Consider the following 20863-nt stretch of genomic DNA (forward strand, 5'->3'; position numbering starts at 1 on the left):
AACCGGCTGTTTGTTAAGGGCGAGAAGTGTGAGTTTCACCGCACCTCTTTGTCCTTCCTGGGGTTCATCATCTCCCCCAACTCCGTCGCTCCTGATCCGGCCAAGGTTGCAGCGGTGAGAGACTGGCCCCAACCCACAAGCCGTAGGAAGCTGCAACAGTTCCTCGGCTTTGCAAATTTCTACAGGAGGTTCATTAAGGGCTACAGCCAGGTTGTTAGCCCCCTGACAGCCCTGACCTCACCAAAAGTCCCCTTCACCTGGTCGGATCGTTGCGATGCCGCGTTCAAGGAGTTGAAACGGCGCTTCTCGTCTGCACCCGTTCTGGTGCAGCCCGATCCTAGTCGCCAGTTAGTGGTTGAAGTGGACGCCTCGGACTCAGGGATAGGAGCTGTGCTGTCCCAGAGTGGGAAGACCGATAAGGTTCTTCATCCGTGTGCCTATTTTTCCCGCAGGTTGACCCCGGCTGAACGGAACTATGACGTCGGCAACCGAGAACTCCTTGCGGTGAAAGAGGCTCTGGAAGAGTGGAGACACCTGTTGGAGGGAACGTCCGTGCCATTCACGGTTTTCACTGACCACCGGAACCTGGAATATATCAGGACCGCCAAGCGGCTGAATCCCAGGCAAGCCCGCTGGTCACTGTTCTTCGGCCGTTTTGACTTCCGCATCACCTACCGGCCCGGGACCAAGAACCAGAAGTCGGATGCCTTGTCCCGGGTACACGAAGACGAGGTCAAGGCGGAGTTGTCGGATCCACCTGAACCCATCATCCCGGAGTCCACTATCGTGGCCACCCTCACCTGGGACGTAGAGAGAACCGTCCGGGAGGCCCTGGCACGAAGCCCGGACCCCGGGGCTGGGCCCAAGAACAGACTTTACGTCCCACCAGAGGCTAGGGCTGCAGTCCTGGACTTCTGTCACGGCTCCAAGCTCTCCTGTCACCCAGGGGTGCGAAGAACCGTGGCAGTTGTCCGGCAGCGCTTCTGGTGGGCGTCCCTGGAGGCCGACGTCCGGGATTATATCCAGGCCTGCACCACCTGTGCCAGGGGCAAGGCCGACCATCGCAAGGCTCCGGGACTGCTACAGCCGCTGCCCGTGCCTCATCGCCCCTGGTCCCACATCGGCCTGGATTTTGTCACGGGCCTCCCGCCGTCCCAGGGAAACACCGTGATCCTCACGATAGTGGACCGATTCTCCAAGGCGGCCCACTTCGTGGCCCTCCCGAAGCTCCCAACGGCCCAGGAGACAGCGGACCTCCTGGTCCACCACGTCGTCTGCCTGCATGGGATACCATCAGACATCGTCTCCGATCGCGGTCCCCAGTTCTCCTCGCATGTCTGGAGGAGCTTTTGCCGGGAACTGGGGGCCACGGTCAGTCTCTCGTCCGGGTATCACCCCCAGACCAACGGGCAAGCAGAGCGGGCCAATCAAGAAATGGAGCAAACACTGCGTTGTGTTACAGCCGCGCACCCGGCGGCCTGGAGTACTCATCTGGCCTGGATCGAGTACACCCACAACAGTCAAGTGTCATCAGCCACCGGCCTCTCCCCCTTTGAGGTGTGTTTGGGGTATCAGCCCCCGTTGTTCCCGGTGGTTGAGGGAGAGGTCGGTGTGCCCTCGGTCCAGGCCCACCTGCGGAAGTGCCGTCGGGTGTGGCGTGCCGCCCGTTCTGCTTTGCTGAAGGCCCGGATGAGGGCGAAGACCCATGCAGACCGGCGGCGGTCCCCGGCCCCTACGTATCGCCCCGGGCAGGAAGTGTGGTTGTCCACCAAGGACATTCCACTGCAAGTGGCCTCCCCAAAACTCCAAGACAGGTACATCGGTCCGTTTAAAATTCTCAAGGTCATCAATCCCGCCGCAGTGAGGCTTCAGCTTCCAGCCTCACTGCGGATCCATCCAGTGTTCCATGTGTCAAGGATCAAGCCCCATCACACCTCGCCCCTCTGTACACCCGGTCCGGCGCCACCTCCTGCCCGGATCATCGATGGCGAGCCGGCTTGGACAGTGCGCCGGTTGTTGGACGTCCGACGGATGGGCCGGGGCTTTCAATATCTGGTGGACTGGGAGGGGTACGGCCCTGAAGAACGCTCCTGGGTGAAGAGGAGCTTCATCCTGGACCCGGCCCTCCTGGCCGATTTCTACCGTCGCCACCCGGACAAGCCCGGTCGGGCGCCAGGAGGCGCCTGTTGAGGGGGGGGTCCTGTTGTGTGGGCCGCTGAAGAGGAGGTACTGCTGGCCCGCCACCACCAGAGGGCGCCGCCGCCTCACAGGAGCAGCCAAGGTGACAGCTGTCACCCATCACCTGAGACAGCTGACAGCAATCATCAGTCGGGTATATCAGCAGGACGGCACCTCCACCTCATTGCCGAGATATCGTTTCTACCAGAGAGGTGACGTATCAAAGCCTACTGAGTACACAGTATTGACTGAGCTAGTTATTGGTTACTGTTCCAACGAGAGGTGGAGGTACCTTTCCTGCCGTTCGGAGTTCTGGGTGCAAACACGCCCCCATCTAACTGTTCTTTTTCCCTCGCCAGCAGTACCAGGTCCGACACGCGGAGGCAGTGGCCACCTGGGAGTTCGGGACTTGGCGGCTCCAGTATACCCGGGGACCTGTGGCGGAGGAAGCCGTGTGGTTCCGGTCTTACCTTGGAGAGGCGTCTCCTATCTTCGAGCCTGCCCACACGACACCTTTGTGTATTGACTTTTGTCCAATTCTGTAATTGGTTGTATTCGTTGTGCACATTCACAACAGTAAAGCGTTGTTATTTTGACTTACTCCATTGTCCGTTCATTTGCGCCCCCTGTTGTGGGTCCGTGTTCCTACACTTTCCCAACAATATATATATATACACACACATACACATACACACACATACAGTGAGGAAAATAAGTATTTGAACACCCTGTGATTTTGCAAGTTCTCCCACTTAGAAATCATGGAGGGTTCTGAAATTTTCATCTTAGGTGCATGTCCACTGTGAGAGACAATCTAAAAAAAAAAAAAAAAAAAATCCTGAAATCACAATGTATGATTTTTTTAATAATTTATTTGTAAGTTACTGCTGTAAATAAGTATTTGAACACCTGTGAAAATCAATGTTAATATTTGGTACAGTAGCCTTTGTTTGCAATTACAGAGGTCAGACGTTTCCTGTAGTTCTTGACCAGGTTCTCACACACTGCAGCAGGGATTTTGGTCCACTCCTCCATACAGATCTTCTCTAGATCTTTCAGGTTTGGAGTTTCAGCTCCCTCCAAAGATTTTCTATTGAGTGATTGATTGAGTGTGTGAACAGATGTCTTTTATACAGGTAACAAGTTAAAACAGGTGCAATTAATACAGGTAAAGAGTGCAGAATAAGAAGGCTTCTTAAATAAAAATTAACAGGTCTGTGAGCCAGAATTCTTGCTGATTGGTAGGTGTTCAAATACTTATTTGCAGCAGTAAAATACAAATAAATTATTAAAAAAAAAAAATCATATACTGTGATTTCCGGATTTGTTTTTTTAGATTATGTCTCTAACAGTGGACATGCACCTACGATGAAAATTTCAGACCCCTACATGATTTCTAAATGGGAGAAGTTGCAAAATCGCAGGGTGTTCAAATACTTATTTTCCTCACTATATATATATATATATATATATATATATATATATATACACACACACTTGTATGCAAAAGTTTGGGCACCCCTGATAATTTTCATGATTTCAAGATGGCGCAGAGAGAAGGCGCTGTAGCAAGATCTTTCTTGTGCACGTTTTTTGTTTGTTCTTGTCGTGTAAACACTTGTCACAATTAAATATGACCGGGATGCACTTCTTAAGATTCAGGATACCTAATAGCCCAATTTCATAACCTTAAGAGTGTGCATATCATGAATGCTTGGTCTTGTTGGATTTGTGAGAATCTACTGGTACCTTGTTTCCCATGTAACAATAAGAAATATACTCAAAACCTGGATTAATCTTTGTAGTCACATACCACTACAATTATTCTGAACACTACTGTATATTAAAATGTGAGAACTCTAAATCAGACGCAGTGGTTATAGTAGCTGGTGACTTTGACAAGACCAATCTCAAGTGTGTTTTTCCCAACTACTATCAATATGTGAAACATCCCACCTGTGGCACACAAATTTTGAATCACTGTTACAGTAATGTGAATTCCGCATTCAGATCTACTTTGAGACCAGTTTTTGGCAAGTCTGATCATTCCTCGATTTTATGTCTTCCTACATACATACAGAGGTTTTTGAGTATATTTCTTATTGTTACATGGGAAACAAGGTAGCAATAGATTCAGATTCTCACAAATCCAACAAGACCAAGCATTCATGATATGCACACTCTTAAGGCTATGAAATTGGGCTATTAGTAGAAAAGGGGGTGTTCACAATAATAGTAGTGTGGCATTCAGTCAGTGAGTTCATCAATTCTGTGGAACAAACAGGTGTGAATCAGGTGTCCCCTATTTAAGGATGAAGCCAGCACCTGTTGAACATGCTTTTCTCTTTGAAAGCCTGAGGAAAATGGGACGTTCAAGACATTGTTCAGAAGAACAGTGTAGTTTGATTAAAAAGTTGATTGGAGAGGGGAAAACTTATACGCAGGTGCAAAAAATTATAGGGCTGTTCATCTACAATGATCTCCAATGCTTTAAAATGGACAAAAAAAAAACAAACGTGTGGAAGAAAACGGAAAACAACCATCAAAATGGATAGAAGAATAACCAGAATGGCAAAGACTCACCCACTAACCAGCTCCACGATGATCAAAGACAGTCTGGAGCTACCTGTAAGTGCTGTGACAGTTAGAAGACGCCTGTGTGAAGCTAATTTATTTGCAAGAATCCCCCACAAAGTCCCTCTGTTAAATAAAAGACGTGCAGAAGGGGTTACAGTTTGCCAAAGAAAACATCAACTGGCCTAAAGAGAAATGGAGGAATATTTTGTGGACTGATGAGAGTAAAATTGTTATTTTTGGGTCCAAGGGCCGCAGACAGTTTGTGAGACGACCCCCAAACTCTGAATTCAAGCCACAGTTCACAGTGAAGACAGTGAAGCATGGTGGTGCAAGCATCATTATATGGGCATGTTTCTCCTACTATGGTGTTGGGCCTATATATCGCATACCAGGTATTATGGATCAGTTTGGATATGTCAAAATACTTGAAGAGGTCATGTTGCCTTATGCTGAAGAGGACATGCCCTTGAAATGAGTGTTTCAACAAGACAGTGACCCCAAGCACACTACTAAATGAGCAAAATCTTGGTTCCAAACCAACAAAATTAATGCCTTTCAGATGTGAAGAAATCATGAAAAACTGTGGTTATACAACTAAATACTAGTTCAGTGATTCACAGGATTGCTAACAAAGCAGTTTGAACATAATAGTTTTGAGTTTGTAGCGTCAACAGCAGGTGCTACTATTATTGTGAACACCCTTTTCTACTTTTTTTTTTTTTTACTAATAGTCCAATTTCATAGCCTTAAGAGTGTGCATATCATGAATGCTTGGTCTTGTTGGATTTGTGAGAATCTACTGGTACAGTACCTTGTTTCCCATGTAACAATAAGAAATATACTCAAAACCTGGATTAATCTTTTTAGTCACATAGCACTACTATTATTCTGGACACTACTGTACCTGCAAATAATAATCAGTTTTATTACCAGTTTTCTTCAGATAGGTCAGTGGATGGAAACATGAACATTTCCATGTCACTAAATATGTCTTGGACTGGCCCGGGAGTGAGCACGTTTACTTTTGGTATCTCTCTCCCTAATGATTTAAACAAATTTTATTGTCGCTTGGACACCTTGGAAAGGGAGCGAGTAGGCTTTTTGGTGAGCGATGAGGACAATGGTCTCACGATTTTACAGATGTAAGGAGGGCCCTGTCCAGGTCTAAGGTCAGGAAGGCGCCTGGGCCGGACGGCATTCCTCCTCGTGTTTTGAAGCTGTGCCCAGAGCAACTTGCACCTGTTTTAACTGACCTCTTCAATATGTCTCTGAGGTGCTGTACTGTTCCAGTTTTAAAAGGTCAATTGTCATTCCATTGCCTAAGTCACCTATCACTTGTTTAAATGACTACTCGTATAGGCCAGTCACACTTACATCAGTGTTGATGAAAACCTTCAAACTCCTTGTGATGGAGTACATTAAAGCCCGGATCCCTGTGACTGCTGATCCACTCCAGTTTGCATAGACAGAAGCGTGGAGGATGCTATTTCATTTGCCTTGAACTCAGTGTACAAACACCTGGACAAGGAAAAATCCCAGACTAGAATGCTTTTTATTGACTATAGCTCTGCTTTTAATTCTCTTGTCCCTGCAAGGCTCATCCGGAAACAGACTTTTGGGTTTGAGTGATGACGTTTGCAAATGGATTTTTAGTTTTTTAACTGGAAGACCACAAAGAGTCAAAATCAATGGTTGTGTCTCTGATGAACTTATTGTAAATACTGGCTCGCCACAAGGTTGTATTTTAAGCCCATTGTTGTACACTTATGACTGTGTTGCGTCCTTTTATAATAATTTGATAATTAAGTATGCAGATGACAACTATTATTGGTTTGATCTCTTCTCATGATGACTCTTTGTATAGATCTGAAGTGCAAAAGGTGGTCTCCTGGAGCGAGGAAAACAATTTGAAGTTAAATACTGCAAAAACTTTTGAGTTGGTTGTTGACAGTAAAAAATCAGTAAAAATAGATCTTATGTTCCCATCATATTAAATGGTGCTGAGGTGAAAACAGTTGAAAACTGTACATTTCTGGGATTATCTGATGACTTGAGCTGGAATTATAACACCAACGAAATTGTTAAGTCTCGACAACAGCTTTTTTTTTCTGCGTAAGCTGAAAGAATTCACTCTGAACAAGAATATTCTCTTAAATTTTTTAATCACAGCTGCACTGAAAGTCTTCTTACAAACGCTATAACTGCATGGTTTGGAAATGCCACTGCTAAAGAAAGGAAGGCTTTGAGTGGAGTGGTTCATTCAGCCAGTAAGTCTGTTGGTGTGGAACTGTCTGTCCTGGAGGACATTTACAAAAAAAGGCTTCAGTCCTGGTCTTTGGCTATTATGAAAGACCTCCTGCATCCCGTCAGGGACCTGTTTGGGCATCTTCCCTCAGGTAGGCGCTATCGGTCTATTAAATGTGGGACATCACGTTATAGAAAAAGTTTCTTCCCACAAGCCGTGGCAATGATCAACACTTTGATTAGTTTTAAATGTGTCTTATTTTGTGGCTTTGTTGTTTGTATGGCGTTTTTTATGTTCTTTTATTGTTTGTGTATGTCTTGCTAGTGCATTTTTGAGCTCCTTGCACCCCTTTTTCCAATGTGGTTTAATAGTAATAGTAATACTGCAAATGGCAAATAAACTAGATTTTCCTTTATAAATCATTGGTTGTCTGGATCAGAGATTTCAGTTAAATATATCATATAGCAGACAAACACACTGATATTTGAGAAGTGAAATGAAGCTTCTAGTATTTACAGAAAGTGTGCAATAATTATTTAAACAAAATTGGGCAGGTGCATACATTCAGGCACCCTTGTCATTTAGCATGAATTATTGGAACACAAAATTGGTTTGGGAAGCTCATTGACCCTTGACCTCCTTACACAGGTGAATCAAATCATGAGAAAGGGTATTTAAGTTGGCCATTTGCAAATGTTTTCCCTCATTGCATCTCTTCTAATGAGTGGCAACATGGGAGCCTCTAAACAAATGACCTGAAAACAAAGATTGTTCAACATCATGGTTTAGGGGAAGGATACAAAAAGCTATCTCAGAGATTTCAGCTGTCAGTTTCCACTGTGAAGAACATAGTGAGGAAATGGAAAACCACAGGCACAGTACTAGTTAAGGCTCAAATTGGCAGGCCAAGAAAAATCTCAGATAATCTGAAGCAAAGGATGGTGAGAACAGTCAGTCAACTCACAGACCTGCTACAACGACGTACAACATCTTGCTGCGGACAGTGTCTCTGAGCATCATTCAACTATACAGTGCACTTTGCATAAGGAGATGCTGTATCATGCTGTAATGCAGAGGAGGGCTTTGAGTTGCTTGAAGTATGCTAAAGCACATTTGGACAAGCCAGCTTCATTTTGGAATAAGGTGCTATGGACTGATGAAACTAAAATTGAGTTATTTGGACATAAGAAGGGGCGGTATGCATAGCTGAAAAAAAGAATACCTACAGTAGAATTTAGAGGTGGGTCCATCATGCTGTGGGGCTGTGTGGCCAGTGCAGGTACTGGGAAGCTTGTTAAAGTTGAGGGTCACATGGATTCCAGTCAATATCAGCAGATTCTTGAGAACAATCTTCATGAATCAGTGACAAAGTCGAAGTTGCGCCGGGGCTGGATCTTTCAACAAGACAACGACCGTAAACACTCTCCAAATCTACTAAGGCATTCATGCAGAGGAACAAGTACAATATTATTGAAAATCTGTGGTGTGATTTTAAGTGGGCTGTCCATGCTCAGAAACCAACAAACCTGAGATGTTTTGTAAAGAAGAATGGTCAAAATACTTTTAACCAGAATCCAGACTCTCACTGAAAACTATGGGAAGCGTTTAGAGGCTGTTATTTCTGTAAAAGGAGGATCTACTAAATACTGATATATTTTCTCTGTTGGGGTGCCCAAATTTATGCACCTACCTAATTTTGTTTAAAGTATTATTGCACATTTTCTGTAAATCCTAGAAACTTCATTTCACTTCTCAAATATCACTGTTTGTCTGCTATATGATATATTTAACTGAAATTGCTGATCCAAACAACCAATGATTTATAAAGGAAAATCATGGAAATCATCAGGGGTGCCCAAACTTTTACATACAACTGTAAAGCAGATTAACAAATCATGCTCATACATGCATAATTTCTCAAATAGTGAGTCATTTGAGATGACCATCAAGAACAAAACGTAGGTAAATAGGTAAAGGTAAATATGTCCCAAACAGGCTGCTCAATGTCACCATCTTAATACAACCAGCAGGGGGTAGTATGTAGTCACACCAAAATTTATAGCATGAAATCTGAAACATTTTACAGCCATAAATTAACAATATGACCACTTTCAAAAATCGTCATATTATGATGTACATCACAGCGGGGATACATAAATATTAAGTAACTCCATCACTCAGTTGTTGAGATCAGCTCTGTACAAACTCAAGTATATAGGCTGTGGGTTCTTTGTTGGATAAAAACACTGATTTCTTCCTGACTATTTGCACCACAGCCCTCGAGTTTGGCATGTGAGCATTTTTAAAAACACCGTGAAACAGCCAAAAAAAAAAAATTGTTTTCCGATAGGTTTTAAATGTAGCAGTTTTCTGATTTCACTTGTATTTTCGATCCCGTCTCATTGCTTACCATTTGAATCATAATGTGAATCTGTTCTTAGAGATTTGGGAGTGGTACAAACGAGCTGAACATTTTTTTTTTTGGGGGGGGGGGGGGGGGGGGGCAACTACAACTAATGAAACTTACAAAATACTCTACAAATGAGGCCTAATGGTTGTACAACCAAACAAAGTTGCATTTACTATGACTACACAAGATGGTGTTATACATGTTCCTGGGTTAGAGTAAATACATTGTAGTACTACATGAGTTCAAAATTGCATTTGAGCCAGTAGTTAGTCCTTCCCTGCCACGCAACAGATTAGCGTAGTTGAACTGCATTGTAAAAACATGGCATTGAGGGGCGGGGCAGCATTTCGTCTGCTGTTCTTGCTGTTGTGTGTTCACTGGCTGCTTTTGTCAGTCTCAGTTTGTCACTGCCAACAGCAGTGCTCCTTCCACATAAGTGTCACATCGTCCGACCGTCTCTGTGGCGACTCAGGAAGCAGAGTTTTGTTCTTGCTCATCTCGTTAGCCGCTGATGATGTGCAGGTTTCCGGGCCACAAAGAAGATGCAGTCGTAAACGTATTTTAACATGGATCGGTCGTTTTCTGTGTAGGTGGTCTGAACTGACTCTTCTTCCTCCTTTACAACAAACATGAATATAGTTTTACAGCAGGAAAGTATTTTTGTAAAGAACACATGGAGTTAAATTGGGTAAACGGATTACAGTAACTTGTACCTCTATATGGAAGCCGTATTTAACCATTGCTGTCCTTATATCTTCGTAGCTAAGTTCAATAGAGAGTTCATTGGCCATGTTCTCAAAATGGTACAGCAATGGGCCTGTGAAGAAACAGAAACACATACGTTGTTCTGAGTGATGCTCCAGTTACATCTGATAGTGCAGCAACACATGCCATCTGTCCCGCCTTCTGAACACTGACCTAATGGAGCACAACACCCTGTAGCCTGGATCTGAGGCATTGCGGATGTTTTAAAAGGCATCAAACACTTATTTTTACTGTTTGCTCACCTGGTTGCAGCATAACAGTCTCTTTCTTTCCCTCTCAGGTATTACATTTTATCAGAAATAACTGTTTTCAGTATCACAAACCTCAGCACAGAGAGGCCACTTGTACGACTTGCACAGTTCTGGATAATTAAGTTTTGATCATCTGAAACTTTATCTTTATAATGCAAGGACCTCGCCAGTGCAATTGAGCATAGGGGGTCTCTATGCTATGATCCAACCAGCATAGGGGAGCTTTTCTGATTTTTTCCTTTTTATCATTTTTAAAAGACATGTCGCACATTATTTAACTTCCCAGTTAGCAACACAAAGTATTCATGACTGTACATCAATCTGCACACATGCATGGTCGCTGATGTATTTTATTGCTAATTATCCCTCTTTCTTGGCAAGTCAACAGATGCATTTCTGCCAGAAGTTTTACAAGTCGCGCAGTCACCGTGTTTGTGAAGCACCGTGTGTTCCTGAAAAAAGCCCAAATTAAAACATGAAACAGTGTGGCTCATCCTGTCAGAGAGCCACACCAGTTGGCCACAGATATATATATATATATACACACACACACACACACACACACACACACACACACACACACACACACACACACACACACACACACACACACACACACACACACACACCACAAACGCAGCTTCTGCAAATTTGTCTCAGGTGAGTAATTTAAAAATTCAAACATGACGTTACTGCACTGCTGAAGTTTTATCATCCAACGTTAGCAATTAACCTTTAGCTGCAGGACACTGAATCACTCACTCAGCCGAGCTGAGTGAACATTTTATATTAGGAAACTGTTCAATCTATTTTCACCAAATAAAGCTACACCGTTTTTTTTAATGGTTACTGCTCTCACTACAAGAACAGTCTCAACTTTAATAACTTCGATTTTTAATTTTAATTTTTTTTTTATTATCTAGTAATCAGACAAAAAAAACAGCACTTTCGTGTTTCTTTATATTTTAAGAAACATTTCAACATTTGCTGTGCGGAGAACCTTGTAAATGCAGATGCATTTCAAAAACCTCTGGTGAGCTGAACACCAAAACCTAAAGTCCAGACAGAAAAGAACATCTCTTCAAAATGTGAGAAAGTGTCTCTCCAAGAGGGCAAAGCTGCAGAGCAGAACTTTATCTGGTTAAATATCCTGAGAGTCCAGCTCACCTTAAAGTTTGTCAAATCTCAGCCACATGGGCTGTGCAGCCAGGACACTCTTAAGTGCTGTTCCCAAGCCTGGTTAAATGAGGAGGGTTGTGTCAAGAAGGGCATCCGGCGTCACATACTCAACTCTGATCTGAAAACAAACCCACGACTATCTGTCAGCATTAATCAATAACATCAATACTTCATGCAATGTTCTGCACTTTATATTTTGCGCTACTTGTTTTAATTTCTAATGCATACAATGGTACAGAGTTGATGGTATAGTGTATGATGGTAAATAAAAATGGTAAATGGACTGCATTTATAAAGAGCCTCTTCATTTGCATCAGACACTCAAAGCGCTTTACAATAATGCCTAAAATTCACCTCAGTGTCAGGGTGCTGCCATAACAGGCACTCATTACACGCCAGGAGCAACTAGGGGATTAAGGAACTTAAGGGATTTTCCTGTCAGGCTGGGACTTAAACCAAGGATCCTTTGGTCTCAAGCCCAACGCTTAACCAATAGACCATCACCTCCCCCTCCCCAGTGCATTCATGATGGCATTAATGCACTGAATGAATGACACAATGAGAATGTATTAGTTTATTGACTATTTATTACTACCTTTTTAATGAGTCTCGTACGTGAGTGCACTGAATTTTGTTGTATTACTGTGCAATGACAATAAATTTCTATTCTACTCTAGAAAAAAAAACAGACTAAGAACAGAAGACCCACTGAATGCTTTCAATCAGAGCTTGCAAAAACAGAACTGGGGCGATGTAATGGAAGAAACTGATGTAGATGCAGCCTGTAAGTTATTTCTGGCAAAATTCATGATTATTTAGAAGTCAAATTGTCCCCTAATAGAAATTAAAATGTTTCTTCATCTTGCAGTGTTCTTCCAAGGTTTTGTTGATGAAATCCAAAGATAGTGTGCAGAGAGGCCATACTAAAATACGAAATGGGGACTGATAATCACAACATGGGGGTAAAATGTAACAGAATGGAGCAGAGTGAACCAGACTGACTACAAATAAGTACTTTTATTCAATTGTTTGGCTTTTGTGTTTTTGTGAGATGTGCTCAGTACATGTATTCGGGGGGCAGGTGCACCATCTGGCGTTCAAGAGATGACGCTTCAGTCAATGGGTCAGTCTGCTCCATTTTGTTACGCTTTTCCTCCGTTTCATTATTATCAGTCCCCATTTTGCTCCATTTCACTTAAAAATTGACTGAAGTACTTAACTGAATCATATTTAATCATATTTGGAGTCAGTCTGGGTCAGTCTGCTCCATTTAGTTACATTTTACCCCCATTTTGTGATTATCAGGCTCCATTTCGCTCTATTTTGTATTTTAGTATGGGTTGCCAACAACTTTACACCAAGCGCCCTCTAGCGGCCATTTGTGGCTGATGAAAGCATCGCCAACCTCAATACAATTACATGTAACTTGGTCACTTTTCAAAGGTGTCATACTCGTCAAAGTAAATTTAATGTACAGTGGTTCATTTCAGGTCAGCTTGGTGTATAAATTTCATTGTTCCAGGCAGTGCGAGCCGTCAGCTGGCTGTTAGAGCTGGCAAGTTAGAGACAAAACAAAACCAGCTGATTCCAATAGACAATGAATGGAGCCCAAGCTTGTTGTCATCGGGCTGGCAGTCACGGAGGTACGAATTCTCGCCTTTGGATTGTCTACTTCACTGGAAGTGACATGGCTCCACGGCAACTCATAGCCGCGTGCAGAGGGCTTTACCCGGGAGCTCAACCTTCTGGACAAATTCACCAAGTCTTGTCTTTGTCCACGTCCACCTCCTACTCCAAACATATCCACTTAAACTTTTTTTTTTTAACACTACTATTGATGTCTTAAACATGGTCTTTGTCCTCTCTCGATGTTAAAGACGCAGCTCGACAAACCAAACTTGCAGAAATTCAAAATGTCCACATCCAGGTACTTTCAGTGACTTTAGATATTGCAGAGATTCTGATTGGCTAAAAGTTTACTGTTGTAGAAAAAGTAACCAATGATGTTGCACATTTTAACTTTTTTTTTTTAAATTTAGTAATTTCAACATTTAATTATGTCCTCATTGACTATGTGATTGATTTTAATGTCATAATTAGGACAGAGTAACTATTAAAATATGAATTTGACTATTATAGTGATTGTGAATTATATGAAATTATGCACAATGGGGCGGGGCTTCTACCTGTGCAAGTGTCTTATTGACTGATCTTTGACTTCATGTTTTAAAGAGCCTTTGTTTAATATAGAAATGTAGCAGCAAGTGTGAATTTTCAGAGACGACAGGTGAGCTGGGCCCGCAGGACATTTAACCAGATGAAGGTCTCCTCTGCAGCTTCAACCTCTTGGTGGAGTTTTGGAGGCACTTTCCTCACATTTTGAAGTGCAGAGATGTTCTCTTCTTCCATTTGGACTTCAGGTTTTGGTATATTTAGATTGAAAAAGAAGGCCCTTGTCATGTCAAAATTATTCTTTTGCATCACAATTCTCTAACTCTACAAAAATGCCCTTAAGTAACCTTAACCTAATGTGCTGGGCAGCTGCAAGCTGCATTAATAACCGCATTGTCTCTGTCTGACAGTACTCCTTTCCTCCATAGATAACATTCATTCATCAGAGAGCTTTCATGGGAAAATTGAAGTTTCACTTACTGGCAAATGTGTACATGACTGCTTGCTGTCCCGCCCCGCCTTTCTCTGAATGTACAAACGATCTCCTTCAGAACTGCTGTGTGCACACTTATTCAAAATCCTGCTGTTCTGCTTTTGGACTTTGCGTGTGTCTTCGAAGCCTCCAATTAAAAGACTGTCATTTAATTTTTTCAATTTCTTGAATTTTCAATTCCACAAACAGCCTCAGACAGTCAAAACTCCATTTTTTGCCTCCACACCCTTTACAAGCCCATAAGGCAAAAGCTTCAGGGGGTGAAGCCTAAGCAGTCCCCGTACTCCCACGTTTTTAAGGTGATTTTTTTTATCCCATTACACTGAGGAAAAAAAGAATCCTATGGAGAACCTGAACCCACCCCCCCCCCCCTCAAAAATAAGACGACGACAAATAGCACGCACAGAACCGGTGTCTGTCCAAGTCCGTCTCGCTGTGATATTTGTCCTTCTGGTCTAAAAAGCTAATGTAGCAGCAACTTTACAAAGTGCTACAGAGTAAATGTAGTCTATACTATATTCTACAGTATATAAGTCTTTTAATCTCACCTGTGACCTCCAAAAATCACTGGATCAGTTCGCAGCCGAGTGTGAAGCGGCTGGGATGAGGATCAGCACCTCTAAATCTGAGGCCATGATTCTCAGCAGGAAACTGATGGATTGCCTACTCCTGGTAGGGAATATGGCCTTGCCCCAAGTGAAGGAGTTCAAGTACCCCAGGGTCTTGTTCACGAGTGAGGGGACGAAGGAGAGTGAGATAAGCCGGAGAATCGGCGCAGTAAGGGCGGTATTGCATTCCTTCTACCGTACTGTTGTGACGACAAAAGGCGAAGCTCTCGATCTACTGGTCAATCTTTGTTCCTACTCTCACCTATGGTCATGAGGGTTGGGTCATGACCGAAAGAACTAGATCATGGGTACAAGTGGCCGATATGGGCTTCCTCAGGAGGGTGGCTGGTGTCTCACTTAGAGATAGGTTGAGAAGTTTGGTCATCTGTGGGGAGCTCGGAGTAGAGTCGCTGCTCCTTCGCGTTGAAAGGAGCCAGGTGAGGTGGTTCAGGCATCTGGTAAGGATGCTTCCTGGGCGCCTCCCTAGGAAGGTGTTCCAGGTACGTCCATCTGGGAGGAGCCTAGGCGGAGAGATTATATCTCCACACTGGCCTGGGAATGCCTCGGGATCCCCCAGTCAGAGGTGGTCAATGTGGCATGGGAAAGGGACGTCTGGGGTCCCCTGCTGGAGCTGCTGCCCCCGCGACCCGAACCCAGAAAAGCGGTTCAAGATGAGCGAGTGATGAGTGAGTGCCTGCTTTCAGTCCGATTCATCATCACAGCCTGATGAAAACTCTTATCCACAGAAGAAGCCCTTGTTCTAGAATATGATGTCTGGAAATACTTTAATTCCTTATTGTGGAAAAAAAGTCCATCTGTGTGAGAGAGAAAGAAATTCCACCAGGGGAAGTGTGCGCTGTCTGATCAAGGGCGCTGCCATTTGCGGTGGACCCATGGGATGGCTCACAAAAAAATATCACTGAAAATCTGAGTTTTTGGGGAAAATCTCTGTGTTTCTGTGGAAAACTTATATGACTATGATCAGTGAAGCTGCATAACATAGTCAATGGTCAAATGAGACCCCTCCTTTTTTGTGTGTTAAATTCTCATCAGATCTGCATTGATCTTACATGGCATTTTGGCAGCCCAACTGATGGAAATCCATCGTAGCGACAGAGAACTTTAATCCCTGGCACTGATGTCATCCTCACCTGAGAGCTGATGATTCCACCGGATTCCGAAAAAAAAAGAAAACAAAAAAAGATCGTTGCCAACTTGCAATTTATCCCAAAAGTGCTATAGAAATAAAGTTATCATCACCATTACCCTCTCACCAGAAAATGCTGGCACCCTAAGTTTTTTTTGTTTTTTTTTTAATTTTGAAGTTCTAATCCCACATCTGCTTTATTTATCTGTTCTATTTCATTCTTCCTGACTACCAGAGGGCGGTGCTTTAGCACCTGGATAACTACATATGCGCAGCACAGAGGTCGAGAATATATACCAACAAAGTCACACCATTGGATGTGACCTGGGTGACGTCACTGGTTGTCTTTATATACCAAACGCACCCAGCGCTCGCTTCTTTTCTACATTCTCGCATTCTTAGAGGTTGAGAACGCATTTAGCTGCGATTGCCACTCTCACTTGCAGCCTCGCAACCCACCTTCGGTTGGAGCTACGTGCACTGCACACATCCTCCAGAGGCTGCGAGACACGGCTTCACCGTTTTTTGTATTCTTTGACTGACGTTTGTCGTGAGTACACCTTCCTAAACGCCGGGTGCGCACCTTTGCCGCTGCCCTGCTGGGTATTTTCCTCTGTGCACATTAGCTGTGTTGTTTCGATGAAAGCTGGCTATTTGTTTAGTTGTGTCACTAACCCCGTTAACTACGTGGTAGTGTGTGTATCAGAACCAGTATAGTGTACTGTGTTGGGCTTGCCGTGAGTGTTTTCCACTCCTTGAAGTACTTCATCTGCACTGCCGCCATTTGCTAAGTTTAATAGCTCCGCTAGCAGCTAGTGTTGTCGTCTTTGCTCTAAGTGACTTAGCAATTGGGCTGTGAGTTTTTCGGCAGTGTGCATCATGTTATTACTGTGGCTATGAGTGTTTCACGCTCCGGGTGTTATGTGTCGGACGCAGCTCGGAGAACCGACCAGCGTTTGAAGGACCCAGTATGAAATAAGCAGAGCACGGTACAAAGGCTAACTGAATTTAATACATAACAGTGATGTGATACAAAAACAACAAAAGAGTGTGCGGTCTGGCATGGTGGTGATACGGTGCGCTCCCAGCAGCGCTAACGGTCCGGAGCCAGAAGCCGTTCAGACCCAAGGACCCCGCCGACACCCCCCAGGTGGCCGCAACAAACCAAGTCTGTGAAAGAAGGAACCATTATGTGAGTCCACACTCTACACACAGAGAGACCACTCAAAGGTGTACATAAACAGCAAACACTTCCTGGCTTAATTACTAATCAGCTTCCCAACCTGCAGGCATGGAACATCCAGTTCACAAAACTCCACTGCAGTGGAAGCCGATACATGACTAACGTACAGCTCAATATAATAAGGTGTGAGGGACACCACATTTACTGACTGTATAAACGTTAGTCACAAAATCTAACGTACCTCAGGAAGTGTGCTGACGAGCGTGAGACCTCACCCCCTCCTCTTTCACAGACCGTGCATCAAACCCTGGACGTTCTCTGCATTCACTGATGATGAGATGGCTCCTGAGACGACGATCTCACCCGTCTGGTCACAAGGTCGAGTCTCTGGCAAATACACACTGTATACTCCAGTCTTAAATGCCACCATGTACCAATCCATATAGATGCACCACAGCTGTGAGTCCTGACGAGCCGCAGGTGATCAGAGTGAGGTCCTGATAACCTCAGCAACACAGCCACTCAGTCCCAAATGCAAGCCACCTGGAAGGAAAAACAAAAGACAGAAACAAAAAGGCAGCCAGGCCCCCCAGCCATACAACACCGGGCCTTGTATTAGCTTTTACACTGAGTGTTTCACGCTCAGTGCCTCATGTCGAGTCTGCGGCTGGAGTGCTTCACGCTCCGTGCCTCGTGTTGCTATTTACACTGCGTGTGTTTCACGCTTTGTCTTTCCATTTGTGACCATCAGGGCTTGCGTTAACCATCTGCACGCAGTCCACAATGTTGACAGGGCCTTTGTTGCATGGCTGTAGTTCCTGTTTGGCTCCCTTGAGCCCAGATGATGGACATATGTTTTGCCCCTCGTGTCTTGGGATCGGACACCTGAGGGAAGCCCTGACTGGCGATGCCTGCCTTAATTGTGCCAGCATGCCACTGGCAGAGAGATCTGCTAGACTTGCGGCATTGGAAAGTGGAATATCTAGTGCGACTTTGGCCTCCAGCCCCAGGAAGGAACCAAAGCGCCGTAAACGCCCACATGCAGGAGCCCCTTCTGTTAAGAAGGTTACTCATGACCATGCTTTGGCTGAAAAGGTTGAAACGTTGACTTTTGTGTTTGCTCAGATTAAGTCCTTGCTTCTGAATCTACAGCCTATGGATGCAGTGACAGTTCCTGTTGTCCCTAATGAGGCTGATCAGACCAATGTAGTTACTCAGCAGGAGGAAGATGTCATGTTTATTGCTGCGACTGATTTCTTGTACATGACAAGTGATATAAACTGTGTGGAGGATGAGGATGAGAGGGGTCTTTCTCCAAGCCATTCATTAGTGGGCTCTCACACCTCTGAGGCAGAGTCCCTGCCGCAAACCGGAGCTTGGCAGACTGATGTCAACTCTTACCATCACTAGACGTCAGGTGTGGCTTGCGCAGTCCCCCCTGTCCGAATCCTGCAGAGGTACACTCCGTTCGCTGCCGGTTCTTCCAGGCCAAGTATTTGGACCTGCGGCCCAGCAAACTTTGGAGCGTGCTGTTGAGGCTAGTAAATCTCGGCAACAATTTGTTGACCTACACCGGTCTTCCAGACGTCAGCCAGTCAGACATGCTACAGCTTTTCACTCTACATCCAGGCTTCCGCCGACTCCCAGAGCTGCATGTGCTTTTGCAGTTGAAGGACAGCTCTCCCAGCGGCCTGCCTTTCGGGAGCCTACGGGCAGACCCCTGAGAACTGAACGGTTTCACAGAGCTTCCAGTAATCACGCCCAGAGGTCCTCAGGGATGCGAGGCAGAGGTGGTCGAGTCTGACTGCCAATGTTTGGCCCCCAGCCATTTTTCACGAAATCAACTCAGCCACTGGGAGGCTCAAGTTCAAGACCCATGGGTCATTTCAACCTTGTTCAAAGGTTACAGAATTCAGTTCAGATGTCATCCTCCAAAGTTCAAGTAGACGTCCTTCAAACTATCACACCAGGAGACTGGTTCACAAGTGTCGACTTAAAAGACACCTATTTCCATGTGCCAGTGGCACCTCATCACAGGCAGTTTCTCCGCTTTGCTTTCGAAGGTCAGGCATACCAGTTCAGGGTGCTTCCTTTCGTCCTCTCTCTCGCCCCTCGTACATTTACCAGATGTATGGTTGCAGCACTAGCCCCACTGCAAGCTCTTGGATTAAGAATCCTACCCTATTTAGACGATTGGCTTGTCTGCGCTCCGACTCAGGAGCAGGCGCACAATGACACAGCTCTTCTACTGAACTATGTCTCTCAGTTAGGACTCAGTGAACTTTGCAAAGAGTTCTCTTGTTCCCAGTCAACAAACGACCTTCATCGGCATTGCCATCAACTCCCTGACTATGACTGCATCACCATCTCCACAGAGAGTGGACGATGTAATTCGTCTCGTCTCACATATTCAACGGGCTGTGACGCTGCCTTTTGGTTTGCTGCTCCGGTTGATGGGCAAATTGACTGCAGTGTCGCTAGTGGTACCTTTGGGACTTCTGTTCTTACGTCCCCTACAGGATTTGGATCAACAACCTAGGCCTCAACTCAAAGTTGCATCAGCACAGGCTTGTACGACTCTCCAACCAGTGCCTTCTGCACCTCAGACCCTGGGGGAACGTGGACTTCATCTGCAAGGGTGTCCCTCTAGGCTCCGTCCCTTCTCGCCGAGAGGTGGTTGTTACAGATGCATCACTCAAAGGTTGGGGGGCCGTGTGGAATCACAGGATGGTGAGGGGTGTCTGGAGTCCTCAGGAGAGACTCCAACACATAAACGTACTGGAGCTTCACGCTGTGCGACTGGCTCTCAAGCATTTCCTCCCGGCCCCGAGAGGAAGACATGTTCTTGTCCGGTCGGACAACACGTCAACAGTCTATCACATAAACCATCAAGGGGGCACCAGGTCCAATCACTCATTGGCAGAAACTCAGAAGCTTCTCTTATGGGCGTTGCCTTGCCTTCAAAGTGTCAGAGCAGTTCATCTGCCCAGCGTACAGAACAGCGCAGTGGATTTACTCTCCAGACAGAAACCACCACCGGGAGAGTGGAGACTGAACCCGATTGTGGTCCAAATGATCTGGCAGAAGTATGGTGTAGCGGAAGTGGACGTTTTCGCTTCAAGCACCTCGACACATTGCCCACGGTGGTACTCCCTCTCGGAACCAGACAGCCCGCTGGGGCAGGATGCATTGGCTCACCCGTGGCCGGATTGCCTCCTTTATGCCTTCCCTCCTCTCCCGCTGCTGATGTCAACACTGCACAGGATAGATCAGAGCAGCCACAGGGTGCTGCTGGTTGCTCCATTCTGGCCGGGGAGGATTTGGTTTCCCATAATTTACAAACTCCTCGAGGGGGAACCTTGGGCTCTCCCGGAGAGGAAGGATTTGTTGTCACAGCTACAGGGGAGGATTTGGCACCCTCACCCAGAACGCCTTCAACTGTATGTGTGGCCGTTGAGGAGCCGGACTCCTTGTTTAGTTCCTGTGACCAGGCTATCCTTAATTCATGTGCTGCTTCTACCAGGGCTTTGTATGACAACAGATGGAAGCTGTTTGCACGGTGCTGTGAGGACCAAAAGTTAGACCCGGAGCGTTGCCCTGTGCCTATTCCACTCAAATATTTACAAGAACTGCTGGAGAAAGGACTTTCTGTCGC

The 20863-nt window shown here is 45.1% G+C and overlaps 1 protein-coding gene across 1 annotated transcript in view; it reads right to left on the reverse strand.

The window, feature by feature from the left end:
• Positions 1–8771: 8771 nt before the first annotated feature.
• carnmt1 (carnosine N-methyltransferase 1) overlaps positions 8772–20863 on the reverse strand; it is a 38747-nt gene continuing 26655 nt past the window's right edge. Inside the window, exons 7-8 of the mRNA XM_034169797.1 lie at positions 10124–10227; positions 8772–10026 (exon numbers count right to left, since the gene is read on the reverse strand). Of these exons, the coding sequence (XP_034025688.1) occupies positions 9904–10026; positions 10124–10227 (227 nt within the window). The 3' untranslated portion in view covers positions 8772–9903. The remainder of the gene's footprint in view (positions 10027–10123; positions 10228–20863) is intronic.

This window comes from Thalassophryne amazonica, chromosome 5 (genome assembly GCF_902500255.1).
Source record: "Thalassophryne amazonica chromosome 5, fThaAma1.1, whole genome shotgun sequence".
NCBI lineage: Eukaryota > Metazoa > Chordata > Actinopteri > Batrachoidiformes > Batrachoididae > Thalassophryne > Thalassophryne amazonica.